At 28.0% G+C, this 24,195-nt stretch overlaps 1 protein-coding gene across 1 annotated transcript; it reads right to left on the reverse strand.

Moving 5' to 3' along the window:
* Nucleotides 1–3,349: 3,349 nt before the first annotated feature.
* Nucleotides 3,350–8,983, reverse strand: LOC147808204 (U-scoloptoxin(01)-Cw1a-like). The gene is made up of 2 exons (XM_087166656.1): nucleotides 8,773–8,983; nucleotides 3,350–3,802 (listed from the first exon to the last, which is right to left on the reverse strand). Exons 1-2 carry the CDS (start codon nucleotides 8,842–8,844, stop codon nucleotides 3,443–3,445), a joined length of 432 nt encoding a protein of 143 aa, XP_087022782.1. The 5' UTR covers nucleotides 8,845–8,983; the 3' UTR covers nucleotides 3,350–3,442.
* Between the last annotated feature and the right edge of the window lie 15,212 nt (nucleotides 8,984–24,195).

A 24,195-nucleotide genomic window follows, 5' to 3' on the forward strand; every position in this document is an offset into this window, starting at 1 on the left:
TTACATGTTTTTGTGTTTAATAAAAAAAGTGAGGAACAAAAATGCTCACAGTGATAATTTTTTTTTTTTTTTTTTTTTTTTTTTTTTTTTTTGTAAAATTTAAATTTTTGTAAAAAAAAAAATGTTTTACCTAGAAACACTTTTTAAAAACATCTGCTTACATAAGTGAAAATTTATTTGCCTAATTATTCCGTTTTACCTTTTCAAATATGAAATATTTCTTTTCTGCTACATTTTAGTATTCACACGAGATTGAAAAATGTATAAGGTCGCGAAAAACGTTTTTTAATATTATTCTCTACAAAATCAAAAATGGAAAGTTTTCTTCCTTCAAAAAATGATACAAACTGTTTCAGACCTTGAACAACATTATCTTTGAGCCTGGCAGATAGTTTGTTCATTTATTAGGAGAGAAGGAGCTCAAACTTTTTTTTTTTTAAATTATAAAGTATTTTGAATTTAGATCTTGAGCAAAGATGTCTTCCGGTTTTGCAAAAAACTTCGATGGAATATTGCTGGCACTTCCAATAAAACCAAAATAACACATTGTTAGAACAGAATTTGCTTAGTTCCGTCAGTTTTCCAAGAGCATTTTGAGTTCTCCCTATCCGAGTGTTCACGCTGTTCCGCTTGACTCTCAATAGTATGGAGGTAGCGGGATTGAATCTCTCTTTAACCCTTTCAGATATACATTTGTGATGAGCAATAAATAAATAAATAAGGATCATGTAAGACGTACCAGAGGCAAGTACAATCTTGCCATACTGGTGCCTTTTTTTCACCTTCAGTCAATTGTGTTTTTAGAAATGTATTGCTTTAATTTCTGTAGCATTTTATTCTAGCTTTAATGCGATCTTAGTAATCAAACAAAAATCAGAATTACATTTCTACTTTCAGAGATGGAAGGTCTTGATTCAGAAACTGAAAGAGGATCTAACAAGCAAATTATATTTTTCTGTTGGTTAAATAATTGGGTTTTTGCAGTTAGAGCAACAACAGTATTTTGTCTGATCTGAATCGAAATTTTAGTTTCATTTTGATAAGCGCATCTATGCTTTTTGCTCGTTAGAATTAATGTTTTTTCGGACTTTTTTTTTGATGGCAGGCACTGAACTCTTACGTCCTTCGACTAGGAAGTTGCCGGAAGTGTTGTTCATTTAACGGTACCCAGTGGGCACCTGTGAACCTAAGTCACGGAGGCGAGCAACATTACCCAAGCCACATTGCCACATATACCCGTTTATAGGATGGGCCACAATCTCACAATGCACAACAGAGAACAACACACAGAGAGAAACATCCATGCTCTTAGCAGGATTCGAACCCGCTGCCATTGGCTTCGCAGTCAGACACGCTAACCGTCTGGACCGGCTTTTTTGGACTTAGGACCGGGACTTTACGGGATACCGACTGGAACCTTAGTGTCTTTGACTTACAAGTCAACAACTTGTACTTCACGTACAAGGAAATTTGGATGAAACTTTATTGTTGTTGTTGTTAATTTACGTCGCACTAGAGCTGCACAATGGGCTATTGGCGACGGTCTGGGAAACATCCCGGAGGAGGATCCGAAGACATGTCATCACAATTTTGATCCTCTGCGGAGGGGATGGCACCCCCGCTACGGTAGCCCGGCGACCTTCGCGTGACGTCGAGTACTTTACGGTAGCACAGTTTAACGAGGACCAATACTGCACACCCTCGGTCCCTACGCAGATTGATCCAAGTGGTCACCTACCAGCACACTGACAGTAGCCAGTGATGCTTGACTGCGGTGATCTGCTGGGAACCGTGTCTTAACGATCAGTTCACTACGGGACAATCTATCATTAGAAGGAAGCAGCAAAAAGGAAAAAGTTATCTGTAGTTACGACAAGAAACGAACCCACTGCCTTCAACGGTCAAAGAGTGTCAGTTAGGATCGCCGAAATATGGAGTCGAAAACATATTAATTTCATTAAATCAATTATACTGAAAGTTAATCAACAAGTGAAGATACTTGACGCTGTTTGTCCTATTGTGCTATCTCTTCTACTTGACGAAGATTTATAAGCCTATTTTGAGCACACAAGCCTGAAAATTTATGTGATTGTAATAACCAATCAACAAGTGAATTTATTAAAAATACTATGTAATGCAAACGAATCGAAATTGAAATTGCAATCCGAATTTGAAATTGAGTTTAAGAAAGTGATGTTTTGTGATTATGATAGTTTGACGTTATGGATTGTTATTTATAAGTTATATAAAAATCGGCGTAAAAATAATATCTAATCGTAAAATTGGTGAGTTTTAGACTTCTTTACTTCTTTTAATTTGATATAATTGTCTTAACCTGCATTTTTCATACGTGGCGGGCAATCACAAATGCCATTATATTATCAGATAATCGTTATTTGCAAGCTAGAAATAGGGAAAAAAAAGTATTTTTTAATACATAAACTGTTTGTATATTTATTAAGTTTTAGTTTCGTTACATTGGTCATAAGGTTTTAATAAAATTAATATTGATGGAATTAATATTGAAGTAATTAAAATAGCGCTGTGTGGATTCGTTTAAGTTATAAAAATAAAATGAAAAATCATTAGTGCTTGCGATATTTCCTAACAGTCTTATTAGAAAATGTATTTATTTCGACCTACTTAGGTTTAAATTACGTTTAAATTTCGAACAAACATGTTCAGTAGGAAATAAGGAATTTTTTACTGGTGAAAATTTTGTTTGTCAAAACTTAAAAGACCAAAAGTGTTAACAGTTTTCCATAAACGAAACCTAGTCAACTATTTTAAGCTGACATCTTATTTTTTAAACATAACCCGTAAACTTGCTGTTTAAGTTTTGTAAATGTTGTCCAAGTCACATGAATTCGGAAATTATTGTTCAAATTTGTATTTTTAGTTTAAATATTTTTGTTCTAAAAATGATTTTAAGGCTTCAAATTAAATATTTTTATGTTCTCTTTTTAATTTTCCAAATCCATAAAAATATTACTTAAGCATAGCATCTGTAGGTATATTTAATTTTTTTGTTCAAATGATTATTTTTGTTACCTTTGTGGGTATGAAAAGGATATAGCAGGTTTAAAATCTACGAATTATTAAGTTTAAATATTTAGCAGTCATGTTTCAAACTTGGAAAATAAATAATAGTTGCACAACTTTTTTCTAGATTTTCGGTTTTTGTATTGGACTATGTTTCCGAACAAAAACGAATATATATTCGTTTTGTTTAAGCACTTTCAAACTCCCTATGATGTTTTGTAATTCTTATAACAAAGTTTGTTTCGTTTAAAGTAGAAAGATATATATTTATGATATTTTGGGACAATGCAGATATTACAAATATTAGAAAAGAAACATTTATTATAAACAGGTATTACGCAAAAAACAGAAAAACAAATAACAAGAATAGTTTAAATACAGGCGGTGCGACTTGTAATAGTTAATGATACAGGCGTGCAGACTCGAATTCTGCTTCATCCATTATTTGCTTAGTACTCTTTTCATTTCTTATTCTATCCTCCAAAAACTCCAAAATAGTTGCCTGCGTTCTGTAGAATTTCCGAGAATCGCGACATTTCTGGACCCTTCTGTAATCTTGGCACACCAGATGGCGCTGGTCAAACACAGTACCGTTGCCACATAAAAACTTAGTATCTTTCATGGTTCCATTCTTGTCTGCGGAACACACGTGATACATCTGACAATCTGCCTCAATGTCCGCATAATAACCACCATTAATTTTGTTTTTGCATGTGAATCTCGTTTTTGGAAAGTCCAGTTCCGAGTAGGTTGGATAGTCCTGAAAGGAAAAAGACATTTTTGATAAGAAATTGAATGAAGAATGCTGTAGTTAATTATATACTTATGTTAAATTTATAGGAAGTGAGAGCTTGAACTAATAGTTTGATAATTAACGAATTTGGTTAATTATATTGATTAATGATATCGATCGATTAATTAATGATACTGTTCAATTAATCAGTGATACCTTAAAGATATATTTGATTAATTAAGGTTTAATTAATGCTGAACATGATAAGTCTTGTTTGAATGAGTTTCGAAATTAACTCGTATATACTTGTACATACTTGGATGGGAGGGAAAGATAGACAATTGCATAAACCCTGATCTGGAATATGTCATCATATGCAACTAGTCTTGTTATGGACTGACAGTTCGTACATTAGTAAAGAAAGTTTTATTTATTTAAACTAACTTTATTTTATGTATACTCACCATTGAAATTAAAAACAAACTTTAATTTTGCATTACCTATGTTTTGCAACAATTATTAAAAAAAATTAATTCAAATAGGAGTGGAAAAAATCAATATGGCGTCTATGAATATGCCGAGCTCACCAAACATATTTAGTACTATAAAACAGCTATTTACAGGTTTGAGTGCAATTTTTGACGGTAATCATTAGAAATTACAATTTTAACATAAAATTAAAGTAGTTCAGATAACAAAAGTACTGGTTTAAATAAGCACGAACGCATAGGGCCACATAAAGGAAATGTGGCCCTATGCGATGTTTTCAGAAATAGGTTACTATGCAATTCTCAATTCTTATGATGTGCTATATCTAATCTACAAATTTGTAATTGGAGGTCAGAAACACGCTCTAGAATCTTGAAATAAATTAATAAACCAGAAATCTATTTTTAAAAAAAGCATTTTTTTATTATAAACATATAATTTAAATCTTTTTAAGAATAAAATAATTCTTTATACTTATAGTTGCCAAAATGAGGTTCTCCAACTTCAAATTTGTATGTTTTCAAAATAAACAAACATTAGTTAATACGCTTGCTTACTATTATTTAAGCTTAAAAAGACGTGTATGTTATTAAATCCAATTTTTTAAAATATCCAACACATTTGAACCTACGTTGACCTAGTGTGACATATACGTCTCGAGAATTACGAGAGTTCTTCTTTTCTGAAACAGAACTGTTTTCACACCAAGCAAATGTTTTTTATTCTTTTCAAAAATTTAGTAGTCGACAATAGACAATATTCATTTGGCTAAAAAATAATCACTTTTTTAATAGATTTTTTTGTGATGGCATTTGAAAAATTTAAGTGTTAATGGGTTAAGAAGGTGGATCAGGTATGTCATTTCATATATTAGGTGTTGCGTACTTGCCACTCTTAGTCTGTATTTTTATAAATCTTTGTCTATCATCAAGTTGACTAATCCAAATCCGTTATCAAACCTTAAACATATGTTATTGAAAACTTCTAAACCTATTTGATTGAAAATTGAGAGGAGGTGAAAGGTGATTACTAGAAATACATTCGTAGTTCATCTAGCAACCAAAATGTTATTGTTGTTTTAAATCTGTCTTCTTCAATAGCTGTTTGTCCGGTTTAAAATTTTTTTTTATTGTGCTATGTTGACCCAACATTAAAATCCATCATACCATGTTGGGTATGTTATGTTGGCCCAACTTAAAAGAGCTGCCAATTCCTAAATTGGTATCTTGGGCAGATCAAGATGGTCCCAATAAACTGTATGTTGGTCCTTGATAGGAATTCAAGATTTGAACCATCATATTTATGTTCGTCCATCAAAGGAAAACCATCAAGATTTTCTGCCTTGGGTTTAAAATTTTGACTAAACTTTTGACAAGAATTTCTAAAATACATATTAAGAGCACTGATTACAATGCACTCTGTATAGTGCGGGGTTGTTTGTTCGAAAAATCGAACTGGGGTAAGAAAGACTGAACTAAAACAATGCACGATTTTATTCAAAACTGATTATTAAAATATTAGTTTCCAAAGTTTTTGAATGTATTCACCGAAAAATTTTTTTTCATTTAGTTTTGGAAAAAAAATATTCAACTGATAACTTTGATATTTTTATATTGTTTTAAATAGAATTATTTACGTTTTTTTCATTTCTTGATGATTTTACATTATTTAAAATGGCATACTAAAAGCTATAAATATGAAGTTTCGATTTTTTTCCAATTTGTTTATGAGCTACAAAAACAAATAGCGTTTCGATAACAAGCGTTTCGAAGATTAGTTAAAAATTAATAAAATTGAAAAGAATAATTAAAATTAAAGAAGAATAATTCCTGCTTAATTTACAGGAATTATTTTTCAACATTTTTTTATAAGTATTTCTTGCTATTTTAAGACACTTCAAAGGACTTTTTAGGTCAGTAAAGGTCATCATCATTCTCGGTAGCTTTTCATGTAGTTGAACACACGTTTTTTTTTCGAATTAGGTTTTTAGTTTGTGATGAATTAAAGATATTTTCACTTTAGTATGTTTTTATTTCATTTAACGAAAATCGAATTTTTAATATACACGGCTATAAGTTTCAATAAATTGTGACGATGTTATATATTCAAGACGATGTTATATCGAGATCGTCTTTAGCAGATCATAATCGAAATCTACAAATCTCATAAAAAAATCAATCAAATCAATATTTTTAAATGACATATTATTAACTTGGAACGGAAAAGAACTTCGTAATTTATTTAACAAACTAATTAAATACATTTCAAGACCTGTCGAATTATGCAAAAATAAATTTTAAAATTTTTGCTATTGGATTTTTAATAAGACAGTCAGAATGTCAGAGTGCTCTATCTGAGTGTGAGACAGTCAGAATGTTCTATCACTCTAAATCACGAGCATAAATTAATATCATTTATTTGGACTATTAGTTCAAGATAATGACCTTAAACACTGACATTGAAAAAAGGAGGACAATTTATAAAATTGCTTGCGGTTAGATCTGTGAAAAACAAGATTGCTACTAGATAAGTGAAATTGAATTTTTTTATCTTTAAAAAAAGCTAGAATGTTTTGAAATATTTTTCTTTAAGGAAATAGTATCGGAAACGTATGTCTATATACATTTGTTGTAAAATTCGTTGAAATATATTATTTTAATGGGAATGTCTTACCAGATATATTGTATTTTAATTGCGAATTAATCATTTATATTTCCTTAAACTTTCACCGATGATCGCGTATAGGTGTCAATCGTTTATATCACATGCAAAATATAAACTTGATGCAAATATTTTACACGCTATTATGAAATATGCGGTATATTGTGTGTAAAATACTTTGTTTTAAAAAAAAACAACACTATAAATGCGTCTTATTTTCCCCTTTTTTATTCCTTCTTTAAAATTTATAATTGTGATGATTTGATGTGAATAAAACTCTTCTAGATAATTGCTGTTTGCATAATTCAGTGATTTTTTTTTGAGTAAATTCAACTGAATATTAATCTAGATATATAATACATAAGTTATAAACGTTTCTAATCTATCAGAGTGCCTTTATATTAATAAATTATTAATGTATAGAAAGCAAAGCAGAGATTAAATAAAAAAAATTAATTATTAGTCAATTGTAATTTATTGCATTATTCATATAACAAAGATGAAAACAAATGAATTATAAAATAATCGAAAAAAGACTTAAGTTCTTTTAATAAAAAATTTATCGTGCGTGTTATATAAATTTTTTATCGTAGTTAAATGATTATTATTATTAAATGTTAGTATCAGAAAAGCAATTTCTAACGTTTCATGTCAATTTTTGTGGAATATTGATTATAGTTGATTATTTATTATTATTTAAATATCTATTATTTTCCGGTAGTGAAATTAATTGCCATGATTTGTTTTTATGCAAATAAATAGCTCACAATAAATTAGATAATATTTATAAGCTGATATGCATAAATAAAATTCCAAAAACAAAAACAGTAAATAAACTATATTAAATTCAAGTTTTTTTTATCAATATATGCAAGTCTATTAATAGTTTTTTTCCTTATTAAGATTTAAAACAGCAATTATCTGCTATATAAAAAGAGGATAAGCAGTTATTGCTTAATGTTGATTATTGTAGAATATTGATTATTTTTGAATAACTATTATCGCAAAACCTCAATTGTTTTTAATTATTTATTCTCCCTTAGAGAGTGTTGTTTGCAACTTTACTTTTATACAGAATAACTCACAATCGATACATTTTAGAAGCTGATAGGTATAAGTCCAAAAACAACATAACTATCAATAAAGGATAACAGCCAACTATTTCATATCAGCGTTAGCCAATTAAGTTTCTGTTTATTGAAATGATTTAAAACAATGTAATTTAATTACTGTTTGCTCTGGATTAGGTGGATCGTTATTTTGAATGCAGATTGTTGTGAAATTTTGAAAAATGTTGAAAATTCACTGTCAATTAGTGATAGTTGTTGATGAGTTTTCTTTAATATTGATGATACAATAAAATTTTTATATTTTAGAATTGATATCGGAAAATTATATTGAATAGAATGCCAACCATTATACGGATACAACCAACAAACTCTATTACAATTTCAAGCATATCAAGCATTTTTTTAAGACTTTTAATTTTAATATTTAATTGCTTGTGTCACTCACTTAATTTAAATGTGTAGTTTTAAATCCGAGTGTCTAAAAGTATAAAGAAAAACTATTTACTAAAATGATTAAATTTGTTCAAAGTTCATGCATATTTTTTGTATAAATTGTAATTGTTTTTTATAAATTGTATCAATTTTTTTTTAAATATCTTATTTGTATCAAAGAAGTAAAAATTTTTTAAAATTTTTTTCTATTCCTGGTTTAACAATTGATTTCATTTTTACACTAAAAATATAATAACTAAAAATTACGAGTTAGATTCAGCTGAATTCTTAAGTACTAAACAATGGTAATTAAATAAAAGAACAAAAATCACATTTAAAACATACCTGTGAATATATATAGCATACAACTATTGATAATATTACGGGCAATCCTTGCCATTGTTTTATAAGCGACATTTGAATAATTTTATTTAACTTAAAAGCTTTGTCTTGATTAAAACTTCGCAAATTCAGAAAGAGCGGAAGATTCTGAGGTGATATTTCGAAAGTAAAACTTGTCACAAAAGTCTGAGAAACGAAGACTGATTTCTAAAAGGGTAATGAATCATCTTCAGGCTGTGAATCTAGGTCAAGACAACTGGTTTTACGAACGCTCCCGAATAATGTTAAATGCTTGAAAAGGCCTGAGACAAGTAGTTTTCAAAGTGACTGAGTTTGATTCGTTTGAATGGATTGATATGAATAATATTTCAGTTATGACATTTTGTGGTATCATGTGCACCAAATTTGCAGTCATGGGGTTAAAAGTAACGCTGAGAGTTTTATTATTTTGAAATATTTTTATTTACTGCTCGTAATATGAGCCAAGTAAACATGTAGAGTATATTCACAAAAAAATTTCTTTTTAACACTAAAATTAATATATATATATATATTATTAATAATCATGTTTTCATCCAAAGTTCGAAAATAATACGAACCAAAGAAAAATGTTGGGGAAAGTATATTCACAGAAGATACTCCTTAAATATAGGATTAAAACATAATTAATAAATATGTTTTATCCTGATTTTAAAAAGAGTACGAACAGAACATAATACGAACCCCCCCCCCCCAAAAAAAAAGAAAAGGAAAAGAAACATTGTTGGGGAAAGTATATTTACAGCATATACTATTCTTGAAATTAGGATTAAAAAAAAATTTTTTTAATGCTTATGTTTAAATCCTAATATTTAAGAGAGTAAGAACGAAACATAATACGAACCAAAGGAAACTGTAGCGAAAGCATATTCACAAGAAACACGTTTTTTTAAAAACATTAAGTTTAAAACACAAATATTGTTTTTTATTGTTCTATCTAATGTACACGTGATCGGATTTAATCAGTAGTGACCGACGTATTTTCTAAAACTCAAAAGCACGCAGTATTAACTCAAAAAACATAAATGTTAACAACCCGCGAAGTCCAGAAAAAGGCATCCTAAAACCAGTGTAGCTCTAATTATTATAATCTTGGAACTCTGTTATTTAAAGACTTTTTCATGATAAAACGAAATATATAAAACATAAAAAAGGCATTCACAGGGACTTGGTTAAAAGTTATTCATTTCAATGACAGACTCTATGACAGAAAAACTCAAACAAAATTTTTTCTTAAACATCATCCGTGTTCGCACCACAGCAAATATTTTCAGAATTCTATTTTCAAATACAATCTTCACTTGGATTTTAGATAGATCATGGTTTGAGTCTACCATTTCTTTCAGCTAGAGTAGGGCACCTTTCCTCAATAAATCATGATAGCGTCTGAAGTTAGTTTGATTTAATTTAAAACTAAGTCCATGTCCTCATTTTGAAATTTGCCTCAAATTGATTAACCGAGCAAAATAATTTAGTTTTAGTCGCATTTGCACTTTAAGTATAAATAATGAAGTTAATGCTGTTATATGTAATTGCATACAAAATTTGAAATTAGAGTGACAGTCAATTATCCATTTGATAAATGTCAAATTTTAAGTATGGGAATTTAAAGTATTTAGAATATGGATATTTTAAAAGTTTTTCTTAAGAGAATTTACCATTTATCACCGCTACCATACATTGTCGTATTCAGTCCCTACGTCATCCGTACGTCTACCGTAGGGACTGAATCAGGTCAGTAACTTTATCTAGTTCAGTCTTGTAAGCAAACAGGATGTTGTCTTAAAGGTTAACATTATCAGAAACATTTTAGAAGTTAATTTCACAAACTTGCACAGCAGAAGTTCTATTTTCAGGACATAAATATTATTTATCAGTGCAACCTTCATAAATTTCTTTTTACTTGCCTTTTTTAAAATTGTATTATAACACTGAGAAATATTCAGGATTGTGTAAGTTCATTTATAGCCATGCAAAGATAATTGCAATTTTAAGATGCTCTATAAGCTCTCATACTTTAATTATTTCTTCGTCTAGGCAACTACATTTGTTTTTGAAGTTCCAAAATACTAATATTGGTTGTTTATGAAAAATTATATACATTCTAATATTTTTTTTAAGACAGAAAAGCAAGAAAAAAAATATGAAATCAGGATACACTTTATTGCTAGGCGTATAGATTTGGGAGTTATGGTATCTTGCTAGCCATGCTTTATTGTTATTGCTACGTTGCATACTTAAATGTTAACCTATTTTTAGATGCTTTAAAGCAATGTCTATTTTTATTTAATTATGAATAGAGTTTCTAAAAGTATAATTTGTTTGGTTTTTCAATATTAAGAAAGAAGCAAGGAATCTTTATATGGCAATAAGAGAAAACGCTAGCTCATTTAAATATAATACAAGTCAATATTTTATTTAAATGAAAAAAATACCTTTTTTACTTCAATATTTGCTATTTATGTATTATCGTATGCTTAATAATCAATACTTAATGTTTTAATATCATATACTTAATGTCTTAAGCAAATTAATAATAATGAAAATAAGAAAAGGATATAGAAAATTAAACGAATAAGTTAAAAAAACCTCTTTTTTTATTATTAAATTGCATAAGTTTTCTTTATAATAGAATTATTTTGATTATGCCATATATTTATCAAATTGAAATAATATAAGCGTGAACAAAGAACAATTTTTATACTTCTTAGCGAATAGTTTTTCTTTCTCCGTTAACTTATCAGTGTTTTGTAAAAATGTTTTTCATTTTAAGTGTGATGCTGCCATCTATATTTCGATCTTTCAGTTATGACGACCATTCTTCTGAAATAGAAATAATATTCTCATATAATTGACCTTATGTTTAAATAAGTTGATAAATTAAAAAGAAATATAATTGTTCTTTATTGAACCGCAAATTATTGACTTAAAAAATTTTATTTCTTTTTTCATTAGCTGATGTTTAAAAATCCATATATCCAATAAATTTTGTAATAATTATTTTTATTTCTTATATTTATAATGATCATAGAATTTCAAATAATGAGTATAAAAACCTTTATCTTTCTTAATGTAAAGTGCGCAAAGAAGAAAAGTGGACCACCCTGAATTACTTTTGATTTAATGATTGAATATTTACGATCTGGGACTCAATCTTAATGGCACTTCAAATATTCTAATTAATAAATGCAGACAATATCTTAAAATAAGTTACTGATTACTGACTGCAACTGGAAAATATGGTCCCAATTGTTTGGACAGGAGAGCTCTCCAGAGTTCAGACCCCTTAACATTAATTTTACTTTTTGTGTATTTCACTACATCTCTAGAACTTTTTAAATGGATTTAAAAATTTTTTGCACATAATTATAAAATTAGTTTATCAAAAGGTGCAAAACATTAAATATTGAGATGAGTTGGCTGGAACGTCAAAATAATGTTGATCCAGTTCAGTTGATTTATTTAAAAAGAATAAGGGATATGGCTGCTCAAAAAAGAGCATCTTCTTAGAAACAAAAGTCTTTGCTGGATTTCCTTTGCAATGGAAAATATAGAAAAATGTAGTAAAATCAGTAATTGACAAAAAAGATTATAAAAGCTAAAATATGATAAAAAAATTCAAAATGAAACAAAAGTTAAAAAAATAAATACAAAATATTTAAAAATTAAAAAAAAAAGCTTTCGAACAGAGCTATTTTGGGTAGTACTGCCAGTCCTAAACCTGGAAAAAGTGTGAAAGGAAGTTAGTGCATAAATAATAATCATTCATTTAAACTAGATTTTAAAGAACTTCCCAATATCTGAACCACGTTCAGTCCCGAGCAGCTCGGATAATCGGCGCTTAATATATATATATATATATATATATATATATATATATATATATATATATATATATATATATATATATATATATATATATATATATATATATATATATATATATGTAGTATCTAAAATACTAGCTTAATAAAATTAAAAGGATCTTTTGAGACTAAACTCAAACAGAATTATATCTATCTGCAGATAAGCTTATCTGGTCTCTGAGAACATTAAATTTCGCTTTCACATACTTAACTTGGCTCTTCGCGTATACATTTAGTCCCGTTGAATAGCGATGAAATCTTTATTTATAAAATGAATCCACCCCGCACAATAAGAAGCCAAATTCCCATGAAAATCAAGACTATGTTGAGATATTAATTCATCTCCATCTGGTCTTCAGATGTTACAGAACGCCGGTCCTAACAAAGAAGATATAAAAAATGGTCTGGATTATTTGGGTCACATGACATGAAGGAAATTATATGTAACACGTAAAAAAGTGTACACTTATCTTTTAGAAATGAAACTGTAAGCATCTATCCAGGAGCTCTGCTCCGTGTATATATAATTTGTAAATAGATTCCTTATTCTTAATCTCAATAAAAGCATAGAAAATGCATTATGTTGTCATCCTTATATAAAGGATATTAAAATATGACTGCGAAAATTGGAATCAACAAAATAATGATTCATGAATGAAAGCGACGGCTAAAGAGTTTACGAGGAAAATAGAGGAGGAGCACTACATATATATATTATATATATATATATATATATATATGACTTTTTCTTATTATAAAACAATATCTCTTGATTCCCGTAGTTTGTTTCTGGGATCTTTAAGGTGTTTCTTTATACTGCAAAAAAAAGAAAAAAAATTCAAAATTTATCAAATATTTAGTGACTATTATTGGTAATATTATTATACATCCTTTGTTTATATTTTATAGATATTTCTTCCCGGATATTTTAAATTTATAGAAGATAACAATATAAGACAACAAGATAAGGATTACAATATCAACGATTTTTTCTTATTATAAAACAATGTCTCTTGATTCCAGTAGTTTAGTTCTGGGATCCTTAATAAAACACTTCTTCCTTCGGCAAAGGATGCCAGAGAAAGAAAGGTACGCAAAACGGTATGCAATCATTAAGCAAAAAAAAAAAAGGAAATAAGGGTCAGTCTAGATGATCTTCTGAGACTAAAAGAAAGATATTTCGAAAAGAATTATCTTGGACAAAGGTCACCTGAGGAATGAAAGAAGAAAGAAAGTCATGAACAATAAGGGAACAAACATGGCCCAAAAAATGTTGTTTATATGAAAGAAGCAATAAATCTTCAGGTTGCTATTTGTAGCTGAAAATCAAAGCTTCCTTCTCAGGCAGATAAAATTATTGTAAGAATATTCCGTAAAACTTAGTTTGAAAATAATGATGTTGGAGATGTAAGTCAGTAAAACAAAATATTAGAGAAAAATAATGCTGTGTAGGATTGAAATATATAAATAGTAAATGATATGAGTAAAAAACTTACATTTCACAGTTATTTTAGTTATAAATTTGTGCCAAAACAAGAAATATTGCAATTTGCATGTTGATTTATGCATGAAATTTTTTGAATATACTACAAATAAAATTTAAAACCACTTTAAATGAATGGTAAATAAACTGCAGAAATTTTCTCAGGAGGTTACAACAAAGTAAAATATTCTGTAAAATATTTCAAAAATAGTGTATAGTTTTTTTTTCTTGAAAAATAATTTTTCTTGTTGTTATCAAAAATTCCCTAACTTAATTGAAATCTATTAAAATTTTGGCCAAACATTTGAATTTTTAACTACAATTTAACTTCAAAAAAATATTATGTTCCATTTTAATGTGCTTTTATGTTTATTTAACATATTAACACAAATGAAGAAACAGATAGAATTAATATCCTATAATATTTTAGTTCATATAGTAAGTACATTGTTTTGTTATATCAACTAATTATATCTTATAAGAAGAATCTTTTCCCAATTCTATGAATCTAAGAAGATTTAATAAGATACGTAAAAAGCATTTTTTATAATATTTTTAAAGTAAAAAAATATTATATAAATAGATAAAGTAATACCAGTTACAGAAAGCTCTAGCTTTTTTTTTACTCAATTCCTCTTCAATTACTTTCAGACTAGCTAGAACGCTCAAGTCTCTACTCGAGCTATGTACTGATAACACAAGTGTAAATCGTATCTTAAACTGCTACAAGCAAAACTATCTCCGTATTATCACCAAAGGAAATTTACCGTCAATCAAATTTTTGACTAATGCTCTCTACTCTGAGAAAAATATCTGGTAAATTTATCGCACTTTATGGTAATTACGTTTCTGGTTCAAAAACATAATTCTGGTTAATAAAATCAAAATATAGGTATTATTAATTTTCAAAATATGGGTATTATTCATTTGGTCCATTCTATCCCCTTTTTTTATTTGGGTTTTTTAAAAAATAAAATTTTTTCTTTTTAATCAACCTGAAAAACGTAGTAATTAAATTTTATCTTACTTCATTATTAATCAATTGTAACAGCTGCAGTAAACAACAGTTACTGTGTGAAATTTCTGAATCATGACGAAACTGAAATCAATACTTATTTAAACAGATGAAGTTGAAAAAAATCTTCATTCTAAAAATTTTGATTCAGAAACAATTACATTTTAATTTTGATTTTTGTTATAATAAACTCTCAAGTAAAGAAAGTTAATTAACTCAGGTAATCAAAGTAACTACTCGAAATTAGCACATTCAATGATTAAAGGCGTTAATTAAATCGTCGGAAAAATCAATGGATCTTAGGAATTACTGTTGAGGGCAAATGAGTTTGATTTAAATTTAAGATGAATGATAATCGCTATTTAATATTCATTCAAAATTTTCAAGGCAGTGATTTAAATGACTCTCATTTGAAGTAGAAATAATAAAAACAAATTATTATTATTATAATAAATTATTATAATTAACGCAGCAGAAACTTTGAAGATAATATTTAGGGAAGAAATTTTTTGCACTATTCAATTTTACAAAAAATTAGAGCATATTTACAAATTTCATTGAGAATGAATCATCTAATTTTGAAATTTTGAGAGTAAGAAATTTCAATGTGGAAGCCGTGGTGGCTCAGGGGATAGAGAGTTCTCCTCTCAATGCGGTGTCCTAGGTTCGAAACAATGCGGTGGCTGGTTGGTACGAATACTGCTACCGACTCGCGTCGATCACAATGTTGACGTAAAATATCTGCAGTAGTTAGCTGGATTGTGGGTTAGAATCTCCTTACCGCTTGGCTAACCATGAGAGGTTTTCGTGGTTTTCCTCTCCATGTAACGCAAACGCTGGTTAGTTCTATCAAAAAGTTCTCCAGGAAGACTAGTTTTACCCAGTAATTGATCTAGGAGATTCTTTGTCTTCTTTGTAGGGTTCAAAATTACAAGGCTACGTAGTTTAACATTGGTAGTCATAAACTGAGATTTGGACCGGCTGTTCACAGCCAGTAACATAATAAATAATAAAATTTCAATGTGAATTTTATAATGTATGCAAGTTTATTAAAGTGGTATAAACGAATTTGGCTTTCATATCATTACTACGTTTATGTTAATTCGCTTCTGCATGTAGGGCGATGGAAAATTGCAATCGAAATTTCAATCATTTTCCGACTATCTGGAGCACTCAAATATATAATATCCGTGCTTTAAGGCAATGCAAGTTTCAATTGTTTCTTGACCGTATTTCAACATTTATTGTGATACAATCGTCAAAAGAAATATATCGTCAATCAATGTACCTGTTGCTTTTATATTAGCTAATTAATTCAAAATTTAATTGAATCTTGGATGCCAGAATAAGAGGAAGGTTTTCTCTGACATTTATTGCTGTATTTTCATACTGTGAATTAAATTTCAGACCTCATTAAAATTAAATAGAGTTCTACTATTTTAATTGAAGCTGTATGTTTAAAGATATCACTAGCTTCAATCGCTTTCTGACTGCTACAAGTATAATTTATATTAATATAATCGCGAATTATCGTTAATGAAAATTTCGACTCGCTAAAAGGATAAAATTTCAAGCACAGCTTTATATTAGATAGCAATACATGTTGTAATTGTTTCATGATCTTTGCAAATAGAATTTATTGCGATATTATCGATAACTGAATTTATCGTCAATCATAAACACCCGCCTCTTTACGCAGATTTAAATTATAATTATATTTCTGTGCACGAGTACAGTGGAAGTTTCAATCGTTTTTTGACCGTTATCTCATGGGAAATATCATTCTTAGAAATTTCAACTGAACTTCTGTGTCTAACGATATCGCTTTTGTTAAACATGCATCAAAATTTTGACATCCTTTACGACATGAACCAAATTACAGATGCAAAACTAAAAGGTATAAAAAAAGATTAAGAAAGAGAAAACAATTCAATTTTTGACAGATCAAAAACGCGAAACTAAACGGTACTATAGTATGCTATAATATAATACCAGACTGATTTTGAATATTATGGGATAATATTATGGGGATATGTTGGAGCATATATGTATATGCAGTATATAGGCACAACAATTTTTTCATTTTCACACAAATAAACACCTTTAAATTACATACATACTTAGATATAATGCCACTTCGTGGACCCCCTAATTTCTCTAAAAAAAATGTTTGCGCATTATATTTTGTAAATAACTTCGATCATCCACTGGTGATTGGCCTAGCATAATTTCCAAAAGTGATGTGCCCTATTTATTTATTTTTTTTCTTGAAAAAAAAAAGAATTAAATATTTTTTATAAACAATTTTAGTTGACATATTAAACGAAGTTTATAATGTTTATTAATTTAAATTATTTTTTAATGTTGCTTTCATACTAATGATCTTTAGTTCCTTAAACAAATTATTCAGCTCGCGAAGTTTTAAAATTATGAGTTGATAAGGTTAAAAATCATTTCAAATAGTTTCATTTTGATTGTAACAGTTGTATATTAATATTAATTTGACAGCTCAATCAAATAGGTTTTTTAACCGAAAAGACTATTTTTCTGTATCCTAAAGTTATGAGCATCACTGCAGTTTATTAATGATCATTACTATTTCATCGTCACGTGCATGAAAAATCAGTCAAGAAAAGAAACTGAGTAATTAATGAATTCAGTGTTATTTTCAAAATTAATTCTTAATTCTAAACGTAAAAAAATATTTCAATTCAACGTTTGCTACAATATACGTTAGAGGTCGGTTTGTTAAATTTGTAATTTCATGTATTTCAAGATTAATCGTTGCGTCAAAAATATTTCGTAATTATTTGATTTAAAAAAAAACAAAAAAAAAACAAAAAAAGGTTTAGTTATTTTCTTCTCATTCCATCCTTTGTTTAAAATAATCTTTTTCTACTGAATTATGTTAATATTAATCACTACCTAACATTCATTTAAATTCCATACTTTTAATTGAAAATAACGAGAAAGTAAATATTTTCTCTCAAGGCATCAGACGCGATAACTTTCAACTCTACCAAATTTTCTTTCCCTCCAATAAGATAAAATGCATATTTTAAAATCTTCCTATCACTATCATTCATTAAAGAGCAATCAGTTATGGTAGCCGAAATCACCAAAACCTCGCCAAAAAAAGAAACAAATTCCTTTCTCGGAAATTTTTATAGAATCATAGTTGAAAATGCTTCTTTAAAGAATTTTAAAATTGCTTTCAAAAGAGCTTAGTTAAACATAAAAGCTTCGTCAATGACTAATAAGTTTAGATTGCAATTTTCGGGCGTTGTTTTCAAAAACTCCATAACGAGTTGGCGGTCGCCAATTTTTTTTCCTGCCTCTTTTTCGCTTAGTTTCGAGAAAGACAATCGTGATAATTAATCATCGGGAGTCATCATGAATTCAGCTCTTTTGTTTAGTATTTTAAACAAGATTCCGGAGCGTTTGTGACAGCATTCTTCCAAAGAGACAGATTTCGACAGCAAAAGCTTTTTGGTTGTAATTAATGATTAATATAGTTACGTTGGTTTGTTAACGGAAACTTACCGCTGCTACTGTTTGCCGCTTGATTATTATTATTATTTTAGTGGTATTCTTTGTTTTTCCTAAAGATGTTATTGATTATTATCTTTTTTAATTTTGTTTTCTGTTTTAAATGAAGTTAAGAAATTGCATTGGGAGTATTATGGGTAACCCTTCTGCTTACTTTTAAATTTTTCTTTTCAAATTTATTAGTTTTAATAAATTAGTTAAAAAATAAACTTTTGTATGAATACTCATTATTGTCAATTAGGAAGAATAAGTATACTTTAGACTTTATTATAATTAGTGAGTGTTTTCATATTTTATGGAGAAATTTTAAGGTATTTTGAATATATATTTTAACTATGTTTTTCTCCTGAATTAGGTTTGAATTCATTTTGATTTTTCTTTTATTTATTGATGATGCTAATAAAAATATGATTTTTCTTTAAAAAATAAGTTTTCCTTTAATTTTTTTTATATATGTTTTGGTTTGAAGATTTTGATTTCTATTTTTAATTCAGGATATTGAGAATGATCTGGTTTTTTTTTATTATTAAAAATGATATTTTTTTTAAAATGAATAAGTGAAAATGTTTCGCATGTTTCTTTTCACTCGATCCTTTTTATTTCGTTAATTTTAATACAAAAATTAATTTGTTGTTCAGACGAACTTTTTTTTATGTTTTAGAAAAAATATTCAATGTTTTAATGTTTTCGAATTAAACAGAATAATAATTAAACAGAAAATTTAAGAAATTACATTTTACGAATATTTTTTAAATATGTTTTAAACGTTAATTTGCATTTGATCCAAAAACTCCTGCAAAAAAATAGAACATACAATTTGTAATAAATAAATAGTTGATTTTCGTATTAACAAACACCTTAACCAGCGGTTTTTTTATTAATTTTATAATTTTAAATAATATCTAGACTTAAAAAAAATTTTTTTAAATTATATTTCCTTTGAAATAAATAAATAATATCTAGACTTAAAAAAATGCTTTTAAATTATATTTCCTTTGAAATAAATAAATAATGCGTGTTATTTTGTTTTGTGAAGTAGCAAATTTAGCTATAAATGTAACTTAGAGCCAAATCGTTGATACTTGCCTTCAATCTAGTTTAATATCAAAGATAGTCGTTTTCTACACCTGGACAAGGACATCCTCTCCCATGAGAAAAACCAGTTTAAACCTCATTCTTTTTAGGTAGATTGAAACAAACATTAAAGTTTTGTTGATCGGTAATTTTACACAGAAACTGCGTTACGTTACAGCTATTATTTTGTAATTGCTGTGTGAGACCGGCTATTATTTTAGCTATCGGCTATTATTTTATTATTTTGGTAACCGGCTATTATTTTGTAATTGGATACGGAAAAAAATCAATTGAACTATTGATTTCTTGCCCAAACATTTTTAACCAATAACTAGTTGACTCGACATCGCAAGTGTAATGATGAATTAACTCGTCACTGGTCAACAATGTGTTGATGTTGAAAACAAAGCAGTGAAGAGAGCTCCCATTTCGTATCGTCTAAAGATAGCCAAATATGTGTGTTTTTCAACTTAATCTACATCAATTGTTCAATTCAGAAAAACCTTCTTTATCACAAATATTTAATCACCTTTTGAAGGGAATAATCTCTTTAAAAAGTATATATCATAATCATATGTGTAATTAACTAATTATATTATTTAATTTTATAGTATTGCTGCTAAGTCATTAAGAAAAAAACAAACAGTAAATGATTGACTATTAATGATGCTTGAAAAATTTAAATTTTTGGTTTTCAGAAACCTAATTTTTTAGTTATCTTATTTTTTTAAAAAAAATTTTTCTAAAGGAAAAAAATATGAAATGTAGCATAATTAGGCTGGTTGAAAGATCGTAATTTTCATCTTGAAGTTTTTTTACATAGTTTATGTTTTAATAATTTTATGCAAAATTTTCGGTCGGAGAATTATATTGGTAAAAAATAATTTTATGCAATAAAGAATTATTTTACTATATACAATAGTACAATACATTACTTAAACCCTAATATTACTCTTCAATGTATATAATTGAAAGAAAGAATAGAATTATTGTCCTTTACCACTATCTTGCAAAATTCTATTTATCAATTTTTTATTTTGAATAATTCGGATTAAGGTTATAAGTAAAGGTTCAAGCTGGACAATCGTATTGCTAAAGACGCAAGAACTTTTTTTGCAAAATAAAGATTTGTATTGGTACAAGCAAGTATTTAAATGAAATTATGATCAATGACATTGTTACCATTTTGAATGTAAATTACATTGAAATTCATTAAAGCTATTGTTTTTCTAATATTCTTTTGTCTGCTATTTTGTTTTTCTTTAATTTTATTTTATGTATCACCTAGCTATTAGCTTCAGTGCATTTTATGATTCTCTAAATCTTTTATTTTTTGATTAAGAGAAATGTGTTTCAATTTTTGAAATAAAATTTAATGCGTTAAGACATTTCTCAACTTCGGTCGAAAATAAACGGTGAAGGCAGGCTTCAAACAACATGCCGAATTTATAGCTCAACAGTAAATAGTAAGAAATGGTTGTAAAAAATATAGGTGATATATAATAGCGTTCTAAAAACATAAAAAATAAGAAAAATTCTTTTGTAACGACTTTTATCCGAATAAGACCATTTCGTATGAAATATGCTGCTCTCGAAACTATAAAAAAATTATGACTGAATCCAAACTTCCTGAAATGCTGTTTTTTTCATACAAAAAAATTATTACTTTTTATAGTTAAAGAATACTTTTACTAAATTCTACATGTTAACTATTACATCAAAAAGTAATAGTATATTATGTTCATAAATTTCATCACAATGAAAATGTATATGGTCGAAATATTTTGACAAATACGAAGTTGGTTCAATGATTTATATTGGTAGCTTGAGAAGGAAAATTATTATTTTTTATTGTTCTAGTATTATTGAAGGAGCTTTTAAAAAAATATAATGTGTCAGGCAGAAATAAAATAAAAAAAGGAGAAATATGTAAGATAAATTATTTAATAATTTTATGCTACTCTTCTTCTTTACTGCTTTTTTTTTCTCACAAAAATCTACTTGAGAATTCCTAGATAATGCCTAAATGATAATAAAATATTTTTATTTATACTGTCTGGCAGATATGAAACAGAAAAAAAGTATATAGCAAAGTTTTTAATAGTTTTATTCATTTATTATTTACATTAGTAAGAAAAAAAATGTAGTTTATACGATTTGTGTTTAATCGTTGAAAATAAGTTCAATTGTTAGATGAAAGATATTCGTAGTCTTTAGAAATAATTTAGGTTCATCGCAGAAATAAACTTTTAAACAGATTTTCTTCTGTATTATATCTTGTAGACTTTTGTACCGATCCATTATCAGATTTTTAGACTTTTTATTCGATTTGAAAATCAAGAAGAGTTTGTAGATGATTTTTTTTTTGCTTTATTACCGGTATTGAATAGCGGATTCAATTTCCAGTTTACGACTATCAATGTTTAACATCAGAGACTTGTAATTTTGAATTCAATCTAGGAAACTCCTGGAACAACAAGGAAACTCCCGGATCAAGCATCGGGTCAAACTAACCTTAACTGAGGACATTTTGATAGAACAATTCCGCATTCATGGAGGGGAAAATCACGAAAACATCGCGTCCGTTAGCATACGGCAAGCTGATTCTAACCCTTGATCCGTCTACCAGTGAGGAGGATATTTTACGTCAGTGTTGTAGTCTGTGCGAGCTGGGAACAGAAGTCGTATCAACCAGCCACCGCTGGAATTCGAATCTGGGCCAACTCATTGAGATGTGAACTCTTTATCCTTTGAGCAGCTCTCAAAGCTGGTTTATGACTTTAGAATGGACCCTGCGTAAAAACCACATTCCAGAGGTCCAAGGCCCTAGGCCCATCAGGCAGGGAGACCGCCACCCAGAATCATTGCGTGTGGCCCCGTGTACCTACCCTATCCTTCAACCCTACTGCCCCCTAAAGCCCGTCTGTCTAGGCTTGAAAGGAAGGGGTATTAGTAACATTATATTAAATCTAGAATTAACTAAACTTAAACTAAAATCGACATAATTTAAATTATTACCAAAGTAATTAAATTGAATTGTTCTTTTTTATTTTAATTACTTTATCTATTTATTTTGATAATCAGATGTGGTTTGTAAATTGTGTTTATCTTCTGAAAAAATTATATTTATCCTCTTAACTACTAGGTCATAAGTATAATTTTTATTTTCAGATTTTTTGTACTAACAGACAAAACAGAAAATAGGCTTTATTTATTATTTTTTTTTAGCTTTTTCGAAACAAAATTTAACAAGATAAAACCCTTTTTTGCATGCAGCAATTCATATATCATTTAGGATTGAACTGCAGCAAAGATTGTATAGTTTTTCCAACATCAGTTGACGAATTTCGTAACTAATTTTAGAACATGAGAAAAAAAGTTGTCGTTTCTCATGCAGAGAGTTGTAGATTTCATATTTATTCCTCCTACTATTTTCTTGCTGATGATAAATATCAAAAGAAAGAAATGAAATAATAGGAAGAAATGCATATTACATTTTAATTCATTAAGTACCAGTGAAAAATAATGGGATTCTCTATAAATAATAAAATCATACTTCTAATAACATTTTACTACAAAACATAAAACAGGGGAATTTTGATTTATAAAAATAATGAATTTAGATATTTTAGATAATGAATTACGATATTTTAGATAACGAATTTAGATATTCGAATTCGTAGATTAGATTAAAGTAGCACTTTTTTAAAACCTTTTTAATAATTCACGTTTTAGATTACATTTGAAAAACACAATGAATGGGATAAAATTTTATCTTATTTAATTTAAAACAATTTTTAAGAAGAAAAAAAATCAAACAACTCAAACATTTGTTTAAATACTATATATACATCTCATAAAACAAATCATTCTAGTTAATGTATATATCAACATAAACAGCGCTGTCTCATCCTGCATATTTATTTTAACTAAATAGAAAGAAATTAAAAAGAGTTTTAAGTGAAGTATAATTAAAACGCAGCCATCATTCAATTGCAAATAGCTTACTGGTATGCTATAAAATAATATACTTCAAAATATTTCGTAAAAATTTATAAAAGACGTCAAAAGCCATCTTTACTGTAGGAACTTCTTGAATATTTGCATTTATTTTGAATTTTAATACTTGCATTAACTCAGCTTTGCAAACACTGGTTCATTTTATATTCCAAGTCTATTTGCATTTTTCACGTAGCGGAATATTTTTACTACCATGATAATATTTACGACGAGTTTATAACCAACCAAATGACACAATTCAAAAAGACATAAATTTTAAAATTCATTCAAATCTCTTGGGCTGTGGAAAAGGCTTTTAGACCGCTGCAGTTTTGTTAAAAAATTTTTTTTAGAACTTTTTTTAAAAGTTCACTCGAGTTATAAATATTCTTTATCATTAC

The sequence above is a fragment of the Parasteatoda tepidariorum genome, chromosome 6 (assembly GCF_982258835.1).
Source record: "Parasteatoda tepidariorum strain Cologne lab strain chromosome 6, Ptep-v5.0, whole genome shotgun sequence".
Taxonomy (NCBI): Eukaryota; Metazoa; Arthropoda; class Arachnida; order Araneae; family Theridiidae; genus Parasteatoda; species Parasteatoda tepidariorum.

Excerpts from the sequence above, each read along its gene's own strand:
- LOC147808204 (XM_087166656.1), bottom strand. The coding sequence starts at position 8,844 with ATGTCGCTTATAAAACAATGGCAAGGATTGCCCGTAATATTATCAATA. Across the intron at positions 3,803-8,772 it reads TATGCTATATATATTCACAG|GACTATCCAACCTACTCGGA; the intron begins GTATGTTTTAAA and ends TTTTCCTTTCAG.